This window comes from Eurosta solidaginis, chromosome 2 (genome assembly GCF_040869045.1).
Source record: "Eurosta solidaginis isolate ZX-2024a chromosome 2, ASM4086904v1, whole genome shotgun sequence".
NCBI lineage: Eukaryota > Metazoa > Arthropoda > Insecta > Diptera > Tephritidae > Eurosta > Eurosta solidaginis.
This window is the reverse complement of record NC_090320.1, coordinates 182,902,446-182,920,730: the sequence shown is the minus strand read 5'-3', so window position 1 is coordinate 182,920,730 and position 18,285 is coordinate 182,902,446. Positions and strand designations below refer to the sequence as shown.

The following is an 18,285-nucleotide window of genomic DNA, read 5'->3' as shown; positions in this document are numbered from 1 at the left end:
GAGAGAGCAAAGTGCTTACGACATAGATTTCGACGCTGGAGCTGAGATTATGCGGTATTAAAGTTTTATTATGATTTTCCCAAGAGATATTGGGTAGATTAAAGTCGCCTAAGAAAATAATTTCATCACCAGACTTTAGAGAATTTGAGATTGCAATCACATTTTCTAAATGTTTTACATACATTTCTATATCACTACCAGGAGGAATATATGAAACTAAAAGTATTAATGATTTGTTGCTAGTAAATTTAACTCTAACACAGATTTGATCTAACAACCCATCGGATAAATCAAGACTGATTGCGTTACTGCACAAATGTGCTCTTACAGCCAGTAAAACACCACCACCCTTCTCGTGCCCAGTAGCTAGAACATCCCGATCCTTTCGGTACACATTATAGTGATCATCGAAGTATTCGCTTGAAGATATGGCACAGTTTAGCCAAGTTTCAGTAATAGCCACGAAGTCATATTCATGCAATGATGTATTGCGACGAGTTTGGCCCGCTTTGGTGCGCATGCCACCAACGTTCTGATGGTATAAAGAGTATTTTGAGCTAATTGATACGTTGATATTTTGCGGCACCACAACATTTATGTTATTGTTGCTGCCTCTCCCCGCTTTTGAAAAAATTTAAACGGCTGCACTGTTACATTGGCTGGCCAAATGTTAGAGCTTAAGAGCTTATCGCAAAGTATAGGAGAAGTTCCAAGTTTAAAATTTACTCTTCTTAAAGAGTTAGTATCGATACCTCTTTTAATAAGCGCATTACAATATAAGTTTGATGATTTAATTGACGCATGCTTGGAGACGTATTCCACTATATCATTAGCAGTAACTGACGGTTTAAACGAAGCCAAGTGTAACCATTTTATGGGAGAAGCAACAGCAAGTTCTTCGCTTAAATTGCATCCAACAACAACTCTACGACTCTTTGCATTCTTTGTTGCGCTTTTCTCCCTATTTTTCTTATATATAGGGATTCAAGGGGTTGTGTAGCGCAATATATAGCTTCTCCAACCCAATTGTCAACCTCACCTTCGAGCGGCGAATCCCGTTTCACTAACAGACGAGGCTCTGGCGACCCCAAGCTCCTCATGGAACTTGGGGGTGGGGAGGGAGGGATGGCCTGAAGGTTCAATGTGGCCACATAAATCGTTCCCGAGATGGTCGGGCCAGCACTTTAATGGTGCTGTGTTACCGGAGCGTATCGGATCTGTATCCGACAAAGGACCATCACATCGATAACACTCCCCAAAGCCTTCGGGGAGTAACCTAATCGCTACAACAACAACAACAACAACATATATATATATAAATATGTATATTTAATTTTTTATAGAAATTTGTTACGTCAATTTATGTGAGTGTTTTTTACATTTTTGAATTTGCCTGTGTACAGGGTTGTTAATTTTATACAAAATTTTTCTGTTTCTTTACATAAATAAAAAAGATAAGCCCCAGAAGAAGCTAAGAATCGTTAGCGAAACGTCGGGCATTAAGTGAAAAATTTTCATAAACCTGGTTTTTTAATTTCACTACATGGATCCATAATAGCCTACGTACAAAAAAGTCATCTAAGAGGAATAACTGCATCAGCTCAATAATAAAATACACATTTTTGTTTAATGCACTAAGGCAGGAGAATACCGTCAATGGTATGCTTCGTGATTTTTGCCAGGAACCTAAAGCGATCTTTATTTTGACAATTTTTCGGAGCACCTATTTTGTTTTCTGGTGTACACTCGTCACGAAGATCAAAATTTGAATTTCTCTACATACACCATTTTGCTGTAATAGCAATCTCCAAATCGAAAATTAATATTTTTGGTGCTCATCCGGTTTCGCGTGAGACTCCAATACGAGGCACAAAGGCCAATAAGAAGCAGCACAAAATCACCCAAGAAGTTGGTTTCGGATTTTACGTATATTTATAATACCCTTATGCATGTATAATTTTTGTAGTTTTTAGTTTTTATTTGTGTTTTTAGGTTTTTTTTTTTTTGCGTACACGCATGTACACACGCATATATCAAAAATTCTATTAAATTTTTCTAAATTTTTGTGATACATATCTTTTTAGTACAATCAAAGTTTTTTTTGTACATTTTTATACACACCCTATTGAGGTTATGGCAGCGAACCAAAAGCTTTTTAAGGGGACTCATTTAATGTCGCATACTTATTGCATTCGTTGCAAACGTCGCAAAATGGCAAAGTTGCAACTCATCAGCTCATTTTTGTATGAAATTTGTGTTGCGACGTAATGGCAACTATGCGAGGCTGTTTTGAGTGGCATCCATTGCATTTTATCGCAAATCAATATCAGCTGATCACCGAAGCAATTCACAGAAAAGCGCGATTTTTTAATTTTAGTTTCTCCAAAATGGATGAAGTAAGTATATTCAACTTTAATATTCTTGCAATAGCTAACAACAAAATAAATACATAATATACCCGTATGTAAAGAAAAAACTTGGGCGTATAAATGGCACTTTTCGGTAGACAGAACAGCTAACCAAAGATTTGCTCGTGAATGTAGTGGAAACTGAAAAGGCTAATCCAGAACAGTTCGAGGTAATATTTTTGCATTTTTCAATAACATGTTGTTTAATATGTGATAAACTTATTATAGGAACCAACTGCTCAAAAATTCTATGAGCGCGTTACGGAGAATTCATAAATTTTTGCAGCATCAAATGGGATGTTATGCGCACAAAAATGACGCACCTTAAAACTAGTTTTTCGTCCGCATTGAAACGGAAGGGAGAAACAGGTGCAGGATTGCTTGAAAGTGGAGATGTGAAAAGTGTTGAAGAGTACATTAAAAAATGTGTCCGTTTTATGACGACTTGTACGCAATATTTGGAGGTCGTGTAAACGTGCAGCCACCAGCCATATATCAATCGAGCATGCCACTTTCACTTCTGGAACCTATTGAAGTAGATATATTTACTGAAATTGACGGCGAAACATGTTCAACAAGTTTGCCCGAGAGTTCATTAGTTAGTCCGTCTATTATTCTACTTTCTACATTAGAGACCGCTGTTAGTCCGTCTATTCTGTTCACCACATCAGGTGTTTCCACGCAAAGCAATACCAATACACCAAAAAGAAATTTGAAGAGATCTCACAACTCGAACCCATTTGCATTATTACTTGAAATACAAACTAAAAAGGTAGAATTGGAATCACAAAAACTGGAATTCGAAAAAGAAAAAGGGGAAAACGAATTCAAGCTACAGAAACTACAAATAGAGAAAGAAGAAAGAATCGAAATGGAAAAGATAATATTGGAGCACGAGAGATTGAAAAGTTCTAATAAACCATAAGTTGCTAAAATGTAAAGCATTATTTAAATTATTAGCATTATTTAAAAAGCATTATTTAAATCAGCATTAATTAAATTAAAAACTGGGAGTGCGAAACTCCATAATTGGTCATCTATTGCCAAATTTATTTTAGTTTCCTATTAAAATGGCCTCGTGGGGATTGCTGCTTTGCGTACAGATACTCCTAACAAGCTTATAAGTGTTTAACGTTTTTCTTTAAATTAAATGCCAACGAAATTGAACAATTCTTTTTCCTTACATAGGCGCAACTTTAATGAGAGGGAAGGTAGGTTAGGTTAGGTTGAACTGGCCTGTCCATTAGGACCTCACATAGACTGAATTAGTCCGTAGTGTTACCAGAAGTTTGTTTTAACGACCAAACTGAAAAAGCCTATCAAAAACCAGGACCTACGTTATAAAATAACTCCGTCCTTTTGGCAAATACTAGAAGCTTCCTACGACTTAAGCCACTTGCCGCTTCTAGATCTGACAGTTGCATCACTCCTAATAGCTGGAGTTTTAGCCTGGCAAGCGCAGGGCACGAGCACAAAACGTTCTCGACTATTTTCTCCTCCAGCCCGCACTTCCTACATATGCTATCACTTACCAAGCCTAATTTAAAGGCATGTGACGCCAGAAGGCAGTGTCCAGTCAGAATACCCGTCATGGTAGGGAATGAGGTAGTCTGTTCGTCTTGTGTTTGATGACGCTATACTTCTATGGCCGTATGGTCGGCGCTCAAGCTGCCCCGAGGCACCGAGCCTAGTTGCAGTTAACGTTATGTTCTTTGCTACCAGGTCTACAGGTGGAATGAGCAGAATGGAATACAGTGCAACTGTCGGGGTTGTTTCCAGTGCTCCAGTAATGGAGTGGGAGTTGAAGTGGAAAGATAAATCGAATAAGGGACACACAAGAATAGGAAGAAAAATGGAACATAAAATGGAAGAGAATAAGCTGAACAAATTCTGCCGGATATTCTCGGTTGTATAAATGTATATAAACAATTTTTTACATGGGGTTATAGACCTTCGACGACGATTAAACATGTTAATGGAATATTGAATTTAGTTCGGAAAAGTAAGAAACCATTTACGTGTTAGTACAAATTCTTTATTCGTTGTGTGCATAACTTAACATTTCGTAGATGGATCGTCGCACTGCTTCTCCTTCATTAGTTTGAGCACTTGGTAATGACTCTCCAGCATCGTGCTCCGATTGCTCAAGTTCGTAATCGAAACAATCATCTTGTTGTAGCATAAGATTGTGCAACAATACGCAGCAGATAATCCATTTGTTCACATTTTTCATGCCATTTTCATCTTTTATTTGAATTCACAAGTGTTTTAATCTACCAAACCTTTCCTTCAACATGCCGTAACAATGTTCAATTCTAATCCTATAACGGCTGAATATCTTGTTACAGAAAGTCCGTTGGCTTTGTGTTGGCTCTCGATAATTTTCTCTGAGTGGTGTTATAACTGTGCGCGACAATTTACAGGCACTGCCGCCGGCGATCCATTCAGCTCCTCCAAAAAATTTATCAGCTTCATTGGACAATTCACTTTTATTAAAAATACGGGCATCATGAATGCTACCTGGATAACCTAACACCAAGTGTCTTATTTGAAGCCTATTATCACAAACGGCTTGAACTTTAACAAAGTAGTGATGCTTGCGAAAAGTAAGCTTCTAGGTCTTGCGAAGGTTTTTCTGCCAATGGAATTTCTGTACCATCGACGTATCCCACACAATTCGGTAGTTCATGACAGGTCTCTGATACGAGCTTTTTACGTTCATCGACATCTGGCCAAAACAGATAACAATCTTTATACTTTAATAGCGCTTTGAAAATTCTCTCGGTCTTAATCTTAGATAAATTGAACGGTTAAAAATCAATTGGCAAAACAATCTCGGAAATTGACTTGAATGATACCACCATCACTAACTCCAAATAAACCGGCAATCTTGGATAAAGTAGCACCTTCACCGCTTGATCTTGAGCGATATAATACGATTTCTAATTGTGTTTCCAGATGGAACTGTCTACAAGAACGTGATTGGTTGAAGACCTCACCATCCCTTATTAAAATTAAAATAACCTAGATGGTTTTCCAGCTTACGCGTGTAATCCTCTTGAATCTGCTCCCATCAAGCTCCCATAACACTTCTTTTACAAACTTCTTACATTTTGGAACGGTATTTTGAATAAAAGGCACACTGTATCTGCATTATTCGCCTAGGGCACAAAAAAACAGAAGTTCCTCCAATATTTTATCTTCTTTTCTTCCTTTCTCTTCTACAAAAAAATATAAAACTTTACTCATATGAAGCAAAATACAATTTAAGTAATTACCTTCGTCCTCACAAAAAAAATTCGACAATCATCAAATCATTTAATGCTGCTACTTGTAATAAATTAAGCAGTTTTTGTTGTTTTTACAAATGACAATAATCAAACTAAACAGCTGACTTTTAATAGTTTTGCCATCACGGTTTGCCATGGGGCATTCATTTAACAGCAGTGGCAACATTGCAACTTCGCAATTATTACAAACATGCGACATTATATGCCCAGCAAAAATCTAGTGACCAAAGATGGCGACCAACAACAAAATATCCCACATTGTTCCACAATTATTAGTATGGCAGAATGAGATGGCCTAATTGAAATGCCCGATACATATATGCTTGCCTTTTCTTACATGCTATGTACCCTCAAATACGTCACAAAAATTTTATGCGAATCCACCATTTGTTATTTTCAGCTTGAAACGCAACAGCAGAGTAAGAAAAATTTATTTACAAATAATTTAGGATATAATAAAAACTAAATTTAAATTACATAAGTGTTGTGTGCGCTACGGTATTTGCATTTATATTTTCCACAAAGGAACCAAAATCAAGTGATTTTTAATGGATGTAGGTTATTGCATTTTTGGTAGCATCTACAGTGAATAATTCAATTCGTGCATATAAAAAACGTTTATACATAAATTAATATGAGCTATGGAATTTTCAATGAAACTAGGTGCCGTACTATTGGTGTCCTGTGAAAATTATAGATGTAAATGGTGAAGAAAAAGAATTTCCATTGACAAAAAGTGATTTATCAACATATTTTCCCAATCGCTTAGCGCTGAGTTTTGAAGCAGAAGAGGTACGTCATTGCATTTTAGAGCACAAAACACAAAGTGATTTACTTGATCACAAAGAAAGTTTGGCATTGTAATATATTGAGGATCAAATTCGTAGACAATTGGGCGTTACTTACGCAGAGGATAAAACAAATTTGTGCAAATTGTTCGAATAAGAAATTCACATCGGAATTTTAAAACAATTGTTTTTTTTTTTTAATTAAATTAATATATGTAACATGTAACTAACAAAAATATCTACGAGCTTTTCAATGCTTTTTATACCCGCGTACTAGCTGCATATCCTCATCTTCGTATTCAGCATCCTGTTTTCGTTTCAATTCCCGTGCGTACAAGTCTTTAAATGCTTCAAATTCAGCAAGTGTAACATGGCACACCTTAGTTGCAAATGCATTGTCCGATTTATTGGTTATTTGATATAAAAGTGGATTCTTAGTTGGCTCATCTGGATCTACTTTAAGTGGTCTTGGTTTGAATAGACCCAGTCTTTCAAGAAAGACATGGCGGCAACGTATCTCCTCTAATGGCTTAGATAACGCTTCTGATTTGATTTTTTCAGGTATTTCCGCACGCATTACCTCTTTCAAGTACGTCACCTTTTCTTCGGCACGTCGCTCCGACAGTTCAAGTAAATCCGGACAATTCATTAACAATTTCCAAACATTTTTGCTAGTGCCAGCAAATGATTTCAAATAACCAATATGTTTACGTAAACGCATGTTTTCGTTCACATCTAAAAGTTCTGGATATTTTGTTAGCAGTAAAAACATTAGCTTCTCGGTGAATTGAAAGCTGCGCCAAAATTCCATTGCATCAACTAGACGTTGTGTCGGACGTGCAAACACCTCCGGATTACCGGTTGCAATGCGCAGGAAATTGCTCGTATTGAGACCGTGATTAATGAGTGTTTCATGTGCATTACGCCATTGTGCCGGGACACTCTAGCCAACAAAGGATTCACTCTCACAGCTTCGTCTATGTGCGCTTGATCCAATGGTGTTTCATCATCGAGCACTGTGCTCACCGTACTTGGTGTTGATAGCTGTTGGTCATGTATGAACTAAATTAAAAATATTCATTAACTCATTAATTTTAATCTTACTTGCTGTCTTCTGTGAAGCAACGGCACATATTTATTGGAATTTGTTAAAAATTTCCGCAACATTACGAAAGCTATAGGAACCTCGGTTCAAAACAAATAGAACAGCAGATTGCGGTGATGTGATGCCGTACTGTAAATGGCCTCGTCAAAATGGCTGCGTCACAATCGGCGCTTTCAGGAAACTTGTATTGAGCAACAATGCAAAGAGGATAAATAAAATAAGAGCCACCAGTCTGCTACGAGTGGCGAGTAACTCCCAGAAATCAAAAAATATATGCCGAATTTTTTCAAAGAGGGACATTTTTGAATTGTCTCGCATTTATTCCTACAGTGTAGATACTTTATGCAACTGTGTTTTTGGAAAGAGAATTAATTAGTTAATTAAATACAGGCGGAAAAATAAACGCAAGTACCCCACGAAAATGGTTAGAAGACATTTTATGCACATCTCGCCCAAAAAAACAGCGACTTCCTCTTAGAAAACATTGAGCATACGTCTCTTCATAATTTATCCTCTTTGCTTTGGCTTTTTACGTTTATCGCGTCACTAAAGCTGCAGACATTGGTGCTTTATCGGTAACCTTATAACAGCTGATTCGACCAACCTTATGAGAATCAATGCAATCAATTATTGGTGCCGATAAGGTCGTAAACATATCGTAGCCAACCAATTGGTTTTTGGTTTACCGTCGTAACAATAAACAGCTGATTACGTTAGGGATACGACTACATCATCGATGTAGCACAACACAGCGCGTCCTTTCACTCCTCCTTAATACAACGAGTACCGTTTTGAATAATGCGGCTACTTCCTTAACCAACGAAGGAACATTCCCTACAACAAACGAAAATATAATGGCGATACTACAAACAATATTACAGAAGCATATCGACCTGGAATTTAGATTGACTAAGATTGAAGAAAAGGTGCATAGTGAAATATTGAACTGTTATTTGTGAAACCCTAGTAATTGTAGCCGCAATACCTTGATTCTCTTTAATTATTATTTATGCTATAATTTCAGCTTCCAGAATTGGCAGAAGTCATGGCTCAACATTGGAAGAAAACGCACAAAATAGTATGCCGTATCAGCGGAGAAATGGAAAATGATACTCACACCGAGCTCTCTATCGTTATGCCACTAACATCGTTGGATTCAGTTTATGACATTGAGAAAAAGTTGGACTCAGATGATTATCAAGAAGCAATGGTATTTTTGAATATTTTTAATTGTATTTCATAACTTAAATTGGTGGTTTTCATTTAGAAATCATATATCTTTATGCTGAAAGATGCATCATCAGACATTATTGGAGTAATGAGAAAACTTTTCTCTGACAACGTTCTTTTCAATTTTAACTGGGACGGAGTACATGGCAAACGATCTTTATCTAAACTGAAACTCGTGAACAGCGTACTTTTTGGTAGTGTAATTTAAATTGTTTTAAAATGTCATTATTTTCATTGTCCATTCCTATTAATTTAGACGTTTTCAAACTGCAAGGCAGGATCGACTTCGAAGACAGCATGAGACGGTGTTTAACGCTGAGCCACAACTGGCATAAACAAAGGCGGTATCTGAGCAATAAATCCAGCTCTGCAACAGCATAAGCCTACATACAACAAACGAACAAGACACACTGAAATAATCTTGATTAAAAACTATATAAGAACCTAATAATTCTAAGTTTTGTCCTACGTTCCTATTCTAAGGTTTTTATGCCTAATTAAAATAATATTCAACAATCGCCCAAAGTTTGCAGAGAATTTTAAAGCAATTTAATTGCAACGAATTTGTCAATAATTTTTAACCAAAAATTTATAAACTAGATGTATAAGAAATAAGTATTTTGAATATACATATTTGTGATGAACTTAACTGAAATAATTCTAAGTTTTTTCCTACGTTACTAATCTAAGCTTTTTATGCTCTAATTAAAATAATATTCAACAATCGCACAAAATTTGCAAAGATCTTTAAAGCAATCTAATTGCAACGAATTTGTCAATAATTTTTAACCAAAATTTATAAAATAGATGTATAACAAAAAATATTTTGAATATAAATGATTGTTGATGAATTTAACTGACAGTACCAATACCATCAACTAAATAGTCCTTATAAATATTGTAATCACATAATTCAAAACAAAAAATTACTATGAGTACCTACGTTTATTATTGCAAAATCACGAAGAAAAAAAATTGCATGAAGTACATTCAATCTAAAATTATTCCACTGAATGCATATATCGCATTTTAAACTAAAAAATGTGAAAACTTAAAAAAAATTCAGATCGGTACTTAAGTGTAAATCGATCCATGAAAGCATCGTGAAATAACTTTTTTTTGGTATTTAACGTTATCGTTTAGCCTGGTTTTGTTACCCATTTTGTTATTTTCGTGGTATAAATCAACATTCAACACAAAGTTACTCTGATTATGAGTTGAAATACTTTAAGGGTTAGGTTGCGATATGTAAAATTACATATTTTTGTACACAGTTCTAAAATGTAAAGGAAAAAAATGTATATTTGTGTATTAATTAAATTATTCAAAAGATATTGTTATATTAATGATATAGAGAAGCGCCAACACGAATGCAAGTGGTTTCAAACCACTGGTAGGCAACTCACCACTTTAACTGTTAGAAAAAATTTTAAATTGTTTATTTTATGTAAAAAAAAGTTCTGAAAGCTCAGGAATTTCAATTTAAGTTCAAAAAATTACAATTGAAGTTGACAATTTTCAATAGAAGTTCAGTAAATTATAATTGAAGCTCAGGAATTTCAACTGCAGTTCAGCAAATTACAACTGAAGTTCAGAAAATTACAATTTAAGTTCAAATATAATTTTCTGAACTACAAACAGAAATTCTGAACTTCCATTTTAATTTTCTGAACTACAAATAGAAATTTTGAGCTTGAATTTAAATTTTCTGAACTTGAATTGAAATTTTTGAACTTAAATTGTAACTTTCGAACCTCAATTGCAGCTTTCTGAACTAAAATAAAAAAGGTATAGGATTAAAATTGGCGAATTACAAGTCAACTTACTCAAATTGTGAATTGCCTACTCGCGATTTGATGGTTTACTGCAACCAATAGTTTTATTAGTTCTTCTCTTTTGTTTTCTATATCATTAATTAATTTATTTAAGTTTCCCTTAACTTTGTTTGCATACAATCGCATACAATAAAATTTGTATTTATGGGTCACCAACAAGACTGAAAAACTATTCCTTAAGACTTATAGTTAATAATTTACAACTATTATAAATAATGTAATATATTGTAAAAATGTTTAATAAAAGAAATGTTAATAGATTTGAATTAAAGAAATATTTTATTTATATAGCAGTATAATCCAAGTAAAAAAACGCTCATAACACTAGTAAAAAGACGGTCATATTAACGTAAAAATACTCGTAAAGTTACAGGTATATAACTCAAAAAATGATTGACAGAACGTGAATGTAAGAACAGTACAGCACTATAGTTTGTTTACTTTTCGATAACCTAAAACTGTATATGTGTGAGCAGTATGGACAATCACATAAATAGGTACGACGGAATGGACTGGTCACAAATGTTACTGCTGCCCTGTACAAATGCTACTTAGCGATTTACGTGTTCCATCGACACAGCTGTTAGTCATTTTCCTAGTCAATTTACGGGCACATTTTTGCTGGGTGAGTACCATTTTTATATTTGTTTTATAGTGCGCAGGTTGTTGGACTTGCCAATTATAGTTTAGCTATATGCGTGTCTGCAAACGAGTAAAGCAGTCACATTAGAGTGACCAAATTTCTTATTTTTGTTAAGTTGAAATTAATTGTTAAGAAAATTATTGTGATTATGTTAGGTGTATTGTATCGTTGTCCTCTAAATGGTAAGCGATTCTGCCCATAAGGAACGTAATATTGAAGACTTTTTTTTGAGAAATTCTTAAAATTTCATAAATATCTACGTACATAGGTAGGGGTAAAACCAACTAAGAGAGCTCGATTAGGTAGGATCCCTTACCCTTAACCGAGTAAAATTTTAAAATTCATTTGTTTTTTTTTTTGTTCTTGTTTTTTTATTGAATGATCGGCAGGACGTTTCATCATAGTCAAACATTTTTAGCCTAAATAATAAGATTAGTTTTTTATTATGATTCATTGTAATTCTTTTTATGATTTCAATATATTTTGAGTTTGTTGTTAAGAGTTAAAATGCGGAGTTAAGCACTTTTTGGGCGGGAGGTGAAGATGGCGTGATAGAGAGGTAAGTGGAGGGGACGGACATGAAACGAACGGTCCAAGGTAGGGCGGGCTTCCTGAGGTGAGATGTGTGTGAGGCTGATAGGATGGATGATGAGAGGAATAAATATGCGTCCGTACGGCTCCTTGGTGGTAGGGTTGAGGACCACTGCCCCTCGTATACTGAGCTAGTCCGGGGACCCCAAGGAGCCAGAAAATACGTGTACGTGACATATTTATATGGCGCCCACACTAAAATTCAAGAAATGTACATATATTCGCATAGTTATATGCAGGTATAGGGTACATAGAATATTAAAGTAACATCAGCGCAACAAAAAAAAAAAGGTTTAAATTGGCGCCCATACAGCTTAAGTTTCAAAAAAAAAAAGAAACATTTTCAATTTTTTCGTTTTTTTTTCATTTTAAAATTTATTTAAACCTTTTTGATTCAAATCGTTCATCGAAAAGGGTTTGATGAACGCTGTCAGCCGTGCGGCTTAGGTGGCTTACTTATAAAGTTTTTTTTTGTAGTTTAATTGCACTAAGGCGTTAGGTGGTAGCACATGAATCCCCAAACAATAGGCAAACGGTGACATAGTTACCGAACATTAGGTTGATCTATCTGCACCGCCACAGTACAATGCCAAGATAATTTTCAAATTTCTTTTTTTGGTATAATTTTTTTCACAGTTTTCTTTTTTGATTAACAATGTAAATCAGTTTAGTTTCTATGTATGGAGACCGAAATTGAGAGTTTAAATTTTGATATTCCATGCGTACATACATACATACATATTTACATAGAGTAGTTAGTGGCCGCAACACTCGTTTAGATACAAAGGTTGTGAGGCATAACTTTTTTTTGATGTAAATACTTATATTTTTTTTTTTATTAAATAATCAGTCCACACACAACTCACACAGGAACGATAAACTATGCTCCAAACCCTCTGTTTGGAAAAACCTCTTCGGGAGTCATGCCATCTGAACTTCCGCAAAGTAGCATATTGTTAGAGTTTTGAAATTACAATAAGAATTTGCTTTACACAAGCATATTTGAAGTTTTGTTGCAAATATTCGAAATTACAATAAGGGTATTTTTTTTATTTGAAATTTTTTTATTTGAAAATAATTTGGCGCTTAACATACATGCAGGCATTCTAGGTATTTTAGGTCTTATATGAGTTTTGTGTAAAATACAAGGGTTCCGAAAGGCATTGCGTTTTTGATTATATTTTTTTTGGTGATACAAGGAAACTAAGTTTTTTATGAATAATACACCACCTGCATTGAACACCAGAGGCAAAAAGAAGATTGCAGCCATGGCATCTAATGATCCAAACGTGAACGCATCTGTTGAACAGGATGCCTCGTTCATTGATTTATCGGAGCGGTTTGGAGAGACAAAGAGTGGTGGGGACAAAACGGGAGAAAACATTGAGAAAGATGGTGCCAGTAGCGCGACACCTACGGCAGGCGGGAAAACAGGGACGTTACCCAAGCAGAACACAGGTGCACAGGTAACGCAGTCCGTGCTTTTACGGCCGCCCTCGGTATCTTTCCCGCGCTCTCCACCATTTAACAATTTTTCTAATCAGGCCATAGCTCAGCGACCTAAAACCCATCAGATACGAGACGAAATAGCACCTATGATCAAAGAAATTATGGGTGAAGCAAAAGAGGCCGTTTTAAGTGAAATGAGAACAAATATGCAGGAAATAATGAATGGTTTGCGAAGCTCAAACGGTGAGATGGGAGCTGGTGGTGGAGAAAATAGAACGCGTGTTCCATACAAGCGAAGGAGGCACAATACTAGCAGTGAGTCCATGGAGTCGAGGCGGTCGATTCCTCAAAATGAACTTGTCAGTGAAAATGTCAATAGCAACGGCAATAACAATGTAATTAGAGATGTCAACAGAAACACCCGTAACCCTATGAGGCCTGCAGTGGGTAACTTGCCGGCGTTCACGGCGCAAGTACATCAGCGCCACATCCAAACAGCACAACCAGCGAGGCACAATTCGTACTCGGAAAGCGTCCCAATCGAAAATCAAGGTAGAAATTCGGGTATGAGACCTGAACTTAATATAGAAAAGTGGGGAATTAGTTTCCAAGGATTCCGAGATTCCATGACCATTGAAGATTTTTTGTTTAGATTGGAATATTTAAAGGAGAAGTACGGTTGTTCATGGGGAGATATTTTAAGGGATTTTCATCGTCTTCTGGGTGGCGAAGCACGCGAGTGGTACTGGTTGTACATTCGTACGAACCGAAATGTAGACTGGCCAACCTTGCAGTTTGCACCACAAAGGCAGTTCGCCTCCCAGTTGACAGATTTCGAACTGATGAGGGAGATAAATGAACGTCCCCCCAGCGGGTTAGGGGGTCAGAATATACCCGCGGTAGGTATGCCTGTCGTAAGAGGCGACTAAAATACCAGATTCAAGGGGCTGTGTAGCGCAACCCTTCAGGTTGCCAGCGCAATATATAGCTTCTTCAAACCCAATTGTCAACCTCACCTATCCGCGGCGAATCCTGTTTCACTAGCAGACGAGGCTCTGGCCACCCCAAGCTCCTCAAGGAACTTGGTGATGGGGAGGGAGGGATGGCCTGAAGGTTTAACGTGGCCACATAAATCGTTCCCAAGATGGTCGGGCTAGCACTTTAATGATGCTGTGTTACCGGAGCGTACCGGATCTGTATCCGGCAAAGGACCATCACATCGATAACACTCCCCAAAGCCTTCGGGGAGCAACCTTATCGCTACAACAACAACAACAACATAAATGAACGTAAGCAGAAACCCGGGGAAAGTATTGATGAATACTTCCATGCTATTGGCATACTACGATCTCGTTTAAGGAAGCCCATACCCGAGTATGAAATGGTTCGACTAGTGAAAGGAAACTTGCGGGAATCGTTGGCAAAAATGGTGTATCCCATCGCGGTATACTCTGTCGAGCAGCTTAGGATGGAGTGTAAGGAAGTGGAAAGATGTTTCCCTCGACGAGACCGTGTGCAGCAAAGTGGATTCGCGCCTCGTGCTTATCAGGTTCATGAGATCACGCCCACACCGACGGATGAGCAGGAATCTCCCAGAGATGAGGGTCAAGTCTCTGTGGAAGAGGTCCGCTATCAACGCGTAACGAAGCATCCACCATCGCGCGATCAGACAAGCCGGAAAAACCCATGCTGCAATTGCGGACTCGAGGGCCATCTTTTCACCGACTGCATGTCATTGCATAGGCGCATATTTTGCTTTAAATGTGGAAAGCCGGAGGTCATCACGCCCAAGTGTCCCGTATGTAACCCGACGGGAAACGCCAATCGGAACGCGATGACAGCGGGGGTGTCGCGCTCCGCTCAGTTCCCGCAAGAGCAGATGCATCAACCAGCACAACTTTAGATTTAGATATAATATGTCAGAACGAACAGCCCGGATTAAAACCAAAAATCATTTTTGAAAGCCAATCAAAATCGAAGGCTAACAACAAAACGATTCTACACCGGCCATTTACCCTTTCTTTTGAGGAACGCATGAGGAGATACCGCGAAGCTCGAGAACGAATTTTTGCCGATAGTATGCTGCTAGGTCGTCGTATGGTATCGGTTAGGATACAAAAGGCAAGGGACCGTTTTCGACGACGAAAGCTGCTTCGTCGAGAAGTTGTGGCAGCAGTAAAAAGGGCAGGTAGAAGTGACCCGCGGGTATTCGTGGATATAGAGTTGAATGGGATTCAAACACGCGGACTATTAGACACGGGGGCATCGGTTAGTATTTTGGGTCGAGGTGGTCGTGAGTTAGTACAGGAATTAGGGTTACCAATAGAACAATTTATTTCATCCGTTACTACTGCCGGAGGTGGAGCGCATACGGTGTTAGGAAAAATCAAAATACCTGTGAAATACAAAAAATTAGTAAACGTTATAACTTTTTATCTATGTCCATACCTGGAGCAAAACATATCTCTAGGAATAGATTTTTGGCGCGCATTTGAGCTGGCTCCAAGCGTTGTAGGTTGTGAGGAAATTGACCTATCTAAGCTAGAACAGCAGATGGTGAAAGAAGAAGATAGGCACGAGCGTCGCCTGTTGCACGATTTGACGCCAGAGTAACAGCAAAGATTAGAGCAGGTCAAAAATAGCTTTAAGACATTTGAACAAGACGGTTTAGGTCGTACTCCACTGGAGAAACACACCATTAAGTTAGTAGATGATGCCGTGCCAGTAAAAGATAGGCATTATCCGTTGTCTCCGGCAATGCAAGCCATAGTGTATTCTGAAATAGACAAAATGTTAGAATTAGGAGTTATCGAAGAAAGCGAAAGTTCCTGGAGTAATAGAACCACGGTAGTTAGAAAACCCGGTAAAAACAGATTTTGCCTAGATGCGCGGAAATTGAATGCTTTGACCATCAAGGATGCGTATCCCTTACAAAATATGGAAGGCATAATCAGTCGCATCGATGATACGCATTATATAAGTAGCGTGGATCTAAAATTCGCTTTCTGGCAAATAGAGCTGGAAGAAAGCAGCAAACCGTACACTGCTTTCACCGTCCCGGGGCGTCCCTTGTATCAATTTGCAGTCATGCCATTCGGCTTATGCAATGCGGCACAAAGGTTGTGTCGACTAATGGACCGCGTCATACCGCAGAGGTTAAAGTCAAACGTTTTTATATATCTTAATGATTTGCTCATCATTGCTCCAGATTTCGATACGCATCTGAAAATATTGGAAGAGATGGCTATGTGCTTAAAAGAAACAGGGTTAACGATCGGGTTAAAAAAATCAATGTTTTGCTTCAAGGAATTACCATATTTGTTAAAGACGGATCCCGAAAAGGTGAAGGCTATTCTAAATATCCCCTTACCAAAAACAATGAAACAAGTAAGGAGTTTTCTTGGAACAGCTGGGTGGTACCGGCGATTCATAAAAGATTTTGCAACGTTGTCTGCACCACTTACAGACACTTAAAAAAAAATCAAGCAAGTTTGAAATGACACCTCAAGCTATTGAAGCTTTTAATAATTTGAAAAAAGCGCTTACAAGCGCACCTGTGTTAAAGCACCCAGATTTTTCGAAGCGTTTTTGGGTCCAATGTGACGCCTCTGACTATGGTGTTGGCGCGGTGCTATATCAAAAGACGGATGATAATGCGGAAAACCCCATCGCGTACTTCTCTCAGAAACTGAATGATTGTCAACGCAAATATACCACAACCGAAAAGGAATGTCTCACGGCGGTGATGGCAGTGCAAAGATTTCGTCCATATATTGAACTTATACAATTTACCGTAGTGACTGATCATGCAAGTCTAAAATGGCTTATGTCACTTAAAGATTTAAGCGGGAGACTCGCGAGATGGTCACTACATCTTCAAGCCTTCAATTTCCAAATCGAACATCGAAAAGGGTCCGAAAATATAGTTGCCGTAACGTTATCTCGTTGTATCCACGACATAACACAATCTTTAATACCGGGCATAGATACTCTAGAGTTCTGAGGAATACTTAGGGTTGATAGTTACAATCGAGTCAAATAGGGAACGATTGTCGGATTTAAAAGTAGAGGATGGTTTTGTATATAAGAAAATGTTGGCAAGGGATGTCGAGTTAGAAGACTCTGAATGGAAGTTATGGGTACCGGCGGCATTGACATCGACGTTAATTGAAGATGCGCATTGTTCCGAGACGGCTGCACATGGGGGAATGACGAAAAAATTGCATCGGTTACGGCGGATGTATTATTTATTATTAGGCCAATATGGTTGTACAAGTTCGCAACTTCGTTCGTGATCGCCAAGTGTGCAAGGAAAATAAACCAAGTAATGCCATCTTGAAACCGGGTATAGGATCAGAAGTTTTCACTGAAAGACCTTTTCAAAAAATTTATATAGATTTTTTAGGCAAGTATCCCAGGTCTAAGAAAGGGAATACGTTTATATTTGTGGTGGATCATTTTTCAAAATTTACCTTTTTAAAAGCAATGCGTGAAGCAACTGCAACCAATGTCGTGGAATTTCTAACAGAAGAAATCTTTTTCAAGTTTGGCGTACCGGAAATAATACATTCCGACAATGGGAAGCAGTTCACGTCAAAACAATTTGCCCATATGATGCAAACGTACCGCATTAAACACCTAAAAACCGCCTTTTATTCCCCCCAGTCAAATGCAGCGGAGAGGGTAAACCAATCGGTTTTGGCTGCCATCCGCGCGTATTTAAAAACAGACCACCGGGATTGGGATTTGTACTTGCCGGAAATCGAATGCGCATTGCGAAACGCCGTACATTCTGCCACGGGTGTATCGCCCTACTTCGCCCTGTTTGGGATGCACATGTTTACCAGTGGCGCTGACTATGCTTTGGCCAGAAAACTAAGCGCCTTGGATGATAGCGAAACTCTTTTGCTGAGCAATAGTGACCGAATGAGAATTATGAGGGAAAA

At 37.7% G+C, this 18,285-nt stretch overlaps 1 protein-coding gene, 2 long non-coding RNA genes and 1 pseudogene across 5 annotated transcripts; 2 read left to right on the top strand and 2 right to left on the bottom strand.

The window, feature by feature from the left end:
- Positions 1-2,244: 2,244 nt before the first annotated feature.
- On the top strand, positions 2,245-3,428 carry LOC137242484 (uncharacterized). The gene is made up of 3 exons (XR_010950259.1): positions 2,245-2,396; positions 2,471-2,578; positions 2,637-3,428. It is a non-coding gene; the product is annotated as an uncharacterized lncRNA (long non-coding RNA).
- A 1,014-nt stretch (positions 3,429-4,442) lies between these two features.
- On the bottom strand, positions 4,443-5,897 carry LOC137242483 (uncharacterized). The gene is made up of 3 exons (XR_010950258.1): positions 5,687-5,897; positions 5,256-5,629; positions 4,443-5,200 (listed from the first exon to the last, which is right to left on the bottom strand). It is a non-coding gene; the product is annotated as an uncharacterized lncRNA (long non-coding RNA).
- Positions 5,898-5,963: 66 nt separating this feature from the next.
- Positions 5,964-9,479, top strand: LOC137240376 (uncharacterized). 3 transcript variants are annotated; one of them, XR_010949710.1, is made up of 4 exons: positions 5,964-6,117; positions 8,616-8,801; positions 8,859-9,015; positions 9,078-9,479. XR_010949710.1 is itself a non-coding variant. In XM_067766533.1 (4 exons), exons 1-4 carry the CDS (start codon positions 8,446-8,448, stop codon positions 9,200-9,202), a joined length of 540 nt encoding a protein of 179 aa, XP_067622634.1. In that variant the 5' UTR covers positions 7,982-8,445; the 3' UTR covers positions 9,203-9,479. The 3 variants fall into 3 exon arrangements, 1 of the variants encoding a protein (XP_067622634.1); XR_010949709.1 differs by lacking the exon at positions 5,964-6,117 and adding an exon at positions 6,201-6,490; XM_067766533.1 differs by lacking the exon at positions 5,964-6,117 and adding an exon at positions 7,982-8,517.
- On the bottom strand, positions 6,198-7,653 carry LOC137241774 (transcription termination factor 4, mitochondrial-like; annotated as a pseudogene).
- Positions 9,480-18,285: the final 8,806 nt, after the last annotated feature.